The sequence below is a fragment of the Grampus griseus genome (genome assembly GCF_964374135.1).
Source record: "Grampus griseus genome assembly, chromosome: 3".
Taxonomy (NCBI): Eukaryota; Metazoa; Chordata; class Mammalia; order Artiodactyla; family Delphinidae; genus Grampus; species Grampus griseus.
The window spans coordinates 115,968,771-115,976,433 of NC_139019.1; the positions used below are offsets into that span (position 1 = coordinate 115,968,771).

General features: G+C 58.5%; 1 protein-coding gene across 2 annotated transcripts in view; it reads left to right on the top strand.

Annotated features, from left to right (window-relative positions):
• Window positions 1-7,414, top strand: part of CXXC5 (CXXC finger protein 5) — a 34,180-nt gene extending 26,766 nt beyond the window's left edge. For both annotated transcript variants that reach the window (XM_082650929.1, XM_082650930.1), the window contains exons 2-3: window positions 3,741-4,819; window positions 6,363-7,414. In XM_082650929.1, coding sequence (XP_082507055.1) covers window positions 3,902-4,819; window positions 6,363-6,407 — 963 coding nt within the window. In that variant the 5' untranslated portion in view covers window positions 3,741-3,901 and the 3' untranslated portion in view covers window positions 6,408-7,414. The remainder of the gene's footprint in view (window positions 1-3,740; window positions 4,820-6,362) is intronic.
• The last annotated feature ends 249 nt before the right edge of the window (window positions 7,415-7,663 follow it).

Genomic DNA, 7,663 nt, shown 5'->3' on the forward strand with positions numbered 1-7,663 from the left:
GGCCTGGGACACAGTAGGTGCTCAATAAATGCTAACGGATAGGGTCGGTTAGTTAAGGGAGCCTGAGAGTCGCTTGGTGAGAGCTGGTTAGGGAGGGACGGTGTCCCGTGTCTTTTGGGGCTGGCCAGGGCCTGGGGGTAGAAGCAGAGGTGGCTCCACTGTCAGGAGAGGGGGCCCAGCTTTGACTGTCCCTCACTTCCCAGCTCAGCCAAGTGAGCTCCAGCCCATAGGAGGTGGGGCCCACAGCCTGGCCCTGAGACCAGGAACCCACTGACCCCCAGCCCTCCTTCCTTTCTCCTCCCAGGTTTTGGGCCAAAGTGGGCTGGGGCTCGAGACAAGCTGGGTCTCATCTGGCCTCCCCTGACCTCTGCCTCTGCCTGCCTCTCCTGTAGGCATGTCCACCTGCCTTCTCTTGGTCCCCAGGTCCTTGCATCTGGGACTGTCTCCTCAGGGCTCTGTTTCCATGTCTCTTAGATCCTCTAGTCTCTGACCTGGGCCAGGCACCCTGCGTCTCTGAGCCCAGTTGCCTCAGTCTGTGTTCCCTATGATGCTCTGTCCTCTAACCTTGACCCTTTGCCCTGTCCTCTCTCAGTCCCTTTGTCTGACCCACCCTTCGAGTTCTCTTGTCTCGTGATCCTCTGTCCCCACCACCTGTCTCTATTCTTCTGGCCCCATGTCCCCCTCTGCCCCCCAGCGCTCTATGCCTGGGTTCCCCCCCTCACCCCCGCCCCCTGGGCTCTGTCCCCGCCCGTCAGCCCCTGGTCCCAGCTCCCGGCCGGCCCGGCTCCTGCATGGACAAAGGGGTCCTTTGTGGGCTGACCGCGGCTGGCGGGGCGGCGGGGCGCTGGCTCCGCATTACTGATGAAACGGAGCCCTTTGTTGTCCCTCCTCAGGCGCAGTATTTCTTTTTGGGGGCTGGATGCGTTCCTGGCAGGGCCGATGATGGATGCGCCCGCCGCCGCCCGCCTGCCCGCCAGCTTTCCCTCCCGCTCATTCCCGCTCCGCTTCAACGCAGCCCCAGCTCCTCCCCTGCCGCCTGGGCACTGCCAGGCCCTTCCTGGCCTGGGAGGGTGTTGCTGTGTGCCCTGCAGTAGAGGCCGGGGCCTGGGAGAAGGTCTTCTCTTATGTCCTCCCCTTCCATGAGTAGGGCATGTGAGCCCTGTGGTCAGTGGTCCACTGGGACCAGGGCATCAGCTTTTCCCAGGGTCTGAAGGAGATGAGCCGGGTACAGCGACAGATCTGGAACAGGCTTGGTTGGGGACCAGGCTTTGGGGACTAGACGTTGGTATCTGTCCACTCTGGGGTTTGAGTTGCCCTGTGTGCCAGCCCCCTCGTGTACCCCCCACCTTCACTTTCTGAGGCTGACAAACCAGTGTTCTGCCTGCAGCACCTGTTCAATGACATATCACATCCTCTGGGCCCGAAGTCAGCATGTCCCAGGACCTGGGGGGGGGGCTTGGGGGAATTGTCCCTGAGGAAGGACAGAAAAATGAAAGATCAGAGAGATTCAAAGAGGAGGCCAGAGATGAACAGAACATGAGATTAGGTCCCCACCAAGAGAGACTCGGGATGGAGACAGAAGCAGAGAGACTTAGCCAGAGTGCCAGCCCTGAAAGCAGTCTGTGTCAGAGGGAGCTGACTTCTAATTGACCTGCCCGCCCCACACGCAAAGCCAGATCCTGGAGCTGGGAGGAGGGAGGGAGTAGAGCAAGAGCAGCGTTAATGCAGCTATCGATTTCTGCCACCAGCCAGCAGGCCGCAGAGGCGGAGGACACACAGAGGGGCTAGGGCGCAGACTGCTTCCCTCCCCACATCTCCAGCCCGCGGGCATCTGCCTTCTTCTGTCTTCTCCCCTCAGCCTGTGTCTGGGGCTCCTGGGGCTATGGTCCAGGGCAGAGCAGCTGAGCTCGATGGGCAAGGGCTAGGTGACTTGGCATGACAGTCTCTGGCCCTGATCTCACTGGCCCTTGTCCCCAACACCTAGCCAGGGTCACTGATGCCTGGAGGAGTACTGATCTCTGAGGACAGGGGCCCAACAGCCAACCTGGGCTTGGGCCTTAGGAGGTAGAAGGGAGCACAGCAATCCTAGGGCATGTGTGACCCCCTTCTTCTTACTACGATCTGACCTCTGTGACACCCCCAGCCCAGCCTGGACACCCTGCCTGACCCTCCTGGGTTTGTCCTGGTGGAATCTGCCAGCTGGCCCAGCTCTTCCTCACCACCCATCCGCCTTCACTAGGAAGGAGCTTAGGTGGGCCCGTGCCTGCTGGGGAGAGGCAGGGAGTGGCTGGCTGGCTGCTGATGCCTGCCGTTCACCTCACCCTGGAGACAGAGCTTTTCCCTCGCCTGCACTCACTCCTCCTCGTGGCCACTCCTTAGCAGTCCTGGGCCAGGGGCCCTGCCTGCTTGGGGCCTCGATTTCCCCTTCTGTAAGTGTACAGTGTTGGACTAGATGACCTCCCGGGCCAGGCTGAGTCCTGTGACTGGGGGATGGTGGGGTTGCCTGGGGACAAAGATGCAGTGTGTGCCGCCCCTAAGCCCAGGGCCGGACAGGCCCAGCCAGATGTGCGCCTCCCCCTTGAGTAGCCAGCTGCTCGGGCTGGGCCCCATCCTCCACCCCTCTCCTGGGGGTTGCTGGGCCGTGGCAGGCAGACGCTAGAGAGCCAGGGCTGATGAGGAAACTACCACTCGGCTCCATCTGGAACAGTTCCTTCTAGAGCTCCTGGCCAAGGAGCCTGGCTGCTCACATGCCTTAGTCTTGGGGCCTGAGCAGAACAGGCTCTGTCCTGAGAAGGGGCACCTCAGACACGTGGACGTGGCTGAAGAACAGGCTCCATTCCCTAGAGGGTCACACCTACTCTCTGTCCCAGCTTGGCAGCAGCCAGAGGTCCCTCGGGCCCACAGTCCTCTCTGCTCTCACTGGGACCTCCATCCAGACCCATCTGGGAGCCAGGCTGGCACACAGCAGTGAGGCCTGAGTAGAGACAAGGGTCCCAAGGTTAGAGAGAGAGGGGGAAGTGTGTGTTGATGTGTGCACAAGCCCCCCACCCCCCACCCCCCTGCTCTTGTGGGAGAAGGCTTGTCCTCTGGTACACTGCTGCCTGCCCTCTAGCAGGAGGGTACATGCTCCTTGAAATAAGGGTTCTGCGCTCTCTTTGGCAAACTCTGTTAAACAAAGTCAGTTTTCTTTACCTGCAGAACTTGCCAGGGCCTTGAGATAATTAATGTGTATTAGGAATCTCTAATGAGCGTCCATGGGCGGCTTCCCATACCTTTTGGTCTGCGTCTCCAAGCTGTTCAGAGATTGTGCCCACCCCTCTTCTCCATAGTTGGGTCAGTGAAAGATGAGGAAGCAGAGGGTAACCTCTGAGGTTAATAAAGTTCTCCCACTCCCTCCTACCCCCAGCACAGGAAGGACTGCCCGCCTCCATCGGGTCTTCCCAGACCCTGGCAGGGCAGAGGGGGACCCAGCTGAGCCTCCACCGTGCCACTTGGTGGCTATGTATCTATCCATGGGCTAGTCAGTTCTTCTCCCAAACCTCGTCTTCCTCACCTGTGAAACATGATATTACTAGCCACTACTTGTGGGTTTCTCGTGAGTCTTAACTGAGGTAGTACAAATTAGAAATTCCTAACTGTGGCTGGCACTTAATGAATGCCTAGCCCGGCTGTGGTGGTTACAGTGGCGATACAGCTGGTGGTGGAGGAGGCCCTGACCCTGTATCCTCTTGTGCCGACAGAGTGAAGACACTTGCACGTGGACGCCTGACCATGTGCCTGCGCTGAGCAGCAGAGCCCACCAGGCATCTCTGTCGTGGGCAGCAGGACTCCGGTGCTCATCTGTGGACTCCCCGCAGTTGGCAGGTTCCCCCACCAGTGGGGTCTGGGCCTCGGCCCCACCATGTCGAGCCTCGGCAGCGGCCCCCAGGACACTGGCGGTAGCAGCAGCAGCAGCAACGCCAATGGCAGCAGTGGCAGCGGCCCAAAGGCGGGAGTGGCAGACAAGAGTGCAGCGGCGGCGGCTGCTGCGCCAGCCTCGGTGGCGGATGACGCACCACCCCCTGAGCGCCGGAACAAGAGCGGCATCATCAGTGAACCCCTCAACAAGAGCCTGCGCCGCTCCCGCCCTCTCTCCCACTACTCTTCCTTTGGGGGCAGCGGTGGCAGTGGTGGTGGCAGCATGATGGGCGGGGAGTCTGCCGAAAAGGCTGCCGCGGCCGCAGCCGCTGCCTCCCTGTTGGCCAATGGGCACGACCTGGCGGCGGCCATGGCTGTGGACAAAAGCAACCCTACCTCAAAGCACAAAAGTGGTGCTGTGGCCAGCCTGCTGAGCAAGGCAGAGCGGGCCACGGAGCTGGCAGCCGAGGGACAGCTGACGCTGCAGCAGTTCGCGCAGTCCACGGAGATGCTGAAGCGCGTGGTGCAGGAGCACCTACCGCTGATGAGCGAGGCGGGCGCTGGCCTGCCCGACATGGAGGCCGTGGCGGGCGCCGAAGCCCTCAATGGCCAGTCCGACTTCCCCTACCTGGGCGCCTTTCCCATCAACCCGGGCCTCTTCATCATGACCCCGGCGGGCGTGTTCCTGGCTGAGAGCGCGCTGCACATGGCCGGCCTGGCCGAGTACCCCATGCAGGGAGAGCTGGCCTCCGCCATCAGCTCGGGCAAGAAGAAGCGGAAACGCTGCGGCATGTGTGCGCCCTGCCGGCGGCGCATCAACTGCGAGCAGTGCAGCAGTTGTAGGAACCGAAAGACTGGCCATCAGATTTGCAAATTCAGAAAATGTGAGGAACTCAAAAAGAAGCCTTCCGCTGCTCTGGAGGTAACGGCGCCTTAGAGGGAGGTGTGTGGGCTCTTGGGTCTGTCTGGCAGTCCAAACCCACCCCCGCCCCCCATCCCCACCTTTCCTGCCTGGGCAAGTGTCTGGGGGATGCCCGGCCTGTCCATGGGCTCTGGGGTCCTAGGCCAGGCTCCGAGACGGCAGTTCACTGCCCCAAGAGTCAGAGCCACATCCCAAGATGCCCTTAGGTTGTAGTCTGCAACCTAGGCAAGCATGTAATTCCAGTCAGGGACCTAGCAGAATCCCGCCAGGCCCCGGGATTCTGAACCCCTCCTGGAGTTCTGGGTCAGGTATTGAGATTCCCACACAGGTCTTAAGTCTCTGACTTTCAGACATGTCGTAAAGCTTCCAGTCTGTGACCTAAGATTCTGGGACTCTCCCCTGCTCCATGTGAGGGGTTCTGTCCTGTAGACCCTCTGGCTTTGAGGGATAAGTCCTTCATTTGCCCCTTCAGAGCCCAGCCTTTCCCCCAAGGCCACCCAAGGATACAGCAGCTCCAGTGCTGACTGCTGTGCTCTGAGGCCTGGAAGACCCTAGCGCTAGGTACCTAGCTGACCTATTTGGGGTGCCCGGCGGCCCCAAGTTCAGTCTGGCTGCATAGTTGATGGCCAGGGTTCCTATGGGCTTGGGGTTACAGGGTGGCTTGAGCCTGGGATGTGGGTAAAGCCTGTCCACTATGGGATTGGCTTTGAGAAAGCAGAAGGGTTCCCATGCTGCTTTCTCTCCACCCTCATGGCAGGGCCTGTCCCCATGCCCCCAGCCATGAGAGCCTAGCTGTGGTGCCAGGCCTGGGTACAAAAGCATCTTTTCAGCCTGCTGTCCCTGCCCTGTCCCCGCCCCTCCACGAGTGGGCTTGACGCAAATGTCCAGAATGGTTGGAAAACAATAATGGCATCCCAGCCATGGCTATCCCCCCCAACTCACCCTAGCCCCAAACCTCATATCTATTCTCCTGCCCAGAAAACACACCTGTATGCACACAAAAGCACCCGCTCTCCTCTCATGTAGAGACAGACAGATACACACACACACACACACACACCCTGCCCTGTACACAGTCTTATTATAGATGCAGCCTTTTAATAAACACAGCAAGCATCCATCCTTCTCAGCACAGCTCCAAACACATTACACACTGTAGCATAGCTCAAGGCACACATCCTTGTATGCATCCAGTGCACACGCATACACACTCATTCGACAGAGACGTGAACACAGCTCCCAGATGCATCATGGCCACCTGCCGCTTGTAGCCTTTGGACCAGGGAAAGGGGGCTTGCTGTCTGGAAGGAGGGTTCCTGGGCACAGCGGCTCAGGAGGCCTCACGGTGCTCCAGGCTCTCCGGTGGTCCAGTGGGTCAGGCTTCTCTGGCCTGGCCAGGATGGCAGGAACTCCAAGGGGTGGCTGCTTTTACTCCATGCCCATTCCTCCGCCATGAGGCCATCCACAGGGGAACGTCTTTGCACCAGGCCCCGCCGGACCCTGACTGAACTCTCTCCTTGTTTTTGTCTCCCGCCCCCGCCAGAAGGTGATGCTTCCGACGGGAGCCGCCTTCCGGTGGTTTCAGTGACGGCGGCGGGAACCCAAAGCTGCCCTCTCCGTGCAATGTCACTGCTCGTGTGGTCTCCGGCAAGGGATTCGGGCGAAGACAAACGGATGCACCCGTCTTTAGAACCAAAAATATTCTCTCACAGATTTCATTCCTGTTTTTATATATATATTTTTTGTTGTCGTTTTAACATCTCCACGTCCCTAGTATAAAAAGAAAAAGAAAAGAAGAAAAATTAACTGCTTTTTCGGAAGAACAACAACAACAACAACAAAAAGAGGTAAAGACGAATCTGTAAAGTACCGAGACTTCCTGGGCAAAGAATGGACAATCAGTTTCCTTCCTGTGTCGATGTCGATGTTGTCTGTGCAGGAGATGCAGTTTTTGTGTAGAGAATGTAAATTTTCTGTAACCTTTTGAAATCTAGTTACTAATAAGCACTACTGTAATTTAGCACAGTTTAACTCCACCCTCATTTAAACTTCCTTTGATTCTTTCCGACCATGAAATAGTGCATAGTTTGCCTGGAGAATCCACTCACGTTTATAAAGAGAATGTTGATGGCGCCGTGTCGAAGCCCCTCTGTATCCATCCACGCGTGCGGAGCTGCCGCAAGGAGCTCACAGAGCGGGAGGGAGCAGCCCACCCACCCCCCGGGCCCAGGCCAGCCTCGCTGTACCCACGGTCCCCAGAATGGGACCCCCCCCAACCCTAACAGTGATGATTTTGCAAAAACAAAAGTTCTGTTCGTTTATCCATTGAGATCTGGGAAGCTCATGTCTCGATATTTCTGATCCTGGCTACTTCCCTTAGAGAAAATGAGCCCTTTTTTTCTGGCCTCACTGATGGCAACAGAAGAAAGGGCTTCTTTGCGTGGGCCCTGCCGGTGGGGGTGGGTGCCCAGGGGCCCCCGGTGGCCTGGGCCCCCTTGCCCATGGCCAGCTTCCTGCTGATGAACATGCTGTTTGTATTGTTTTAGGAAACCAGGCTGTTTTGTGAATAAAACGAATGCATGTTTGTGTCACGAAGCACCACTGGCTTCTTGCTGTCCGGTTTTGGGGCCTGGCTTGGGGGCTGTTGCTGGGCAGGGGGTGTCTGGGACTACCTTAGGAAGGAGGACGGATGGCCCAGGGACATTTAGAGGGGGGATCTCTTGGGAAGTGAGGCCGTCTGGATCCAGAAGGGGGGCAGCCCTGGCTGACGGGATGGAAATGCTCTTCATCTGGAAGTGGCCGGTACTGGAGCACCTCACCTGCCTGATGGTACACCCTACCTCA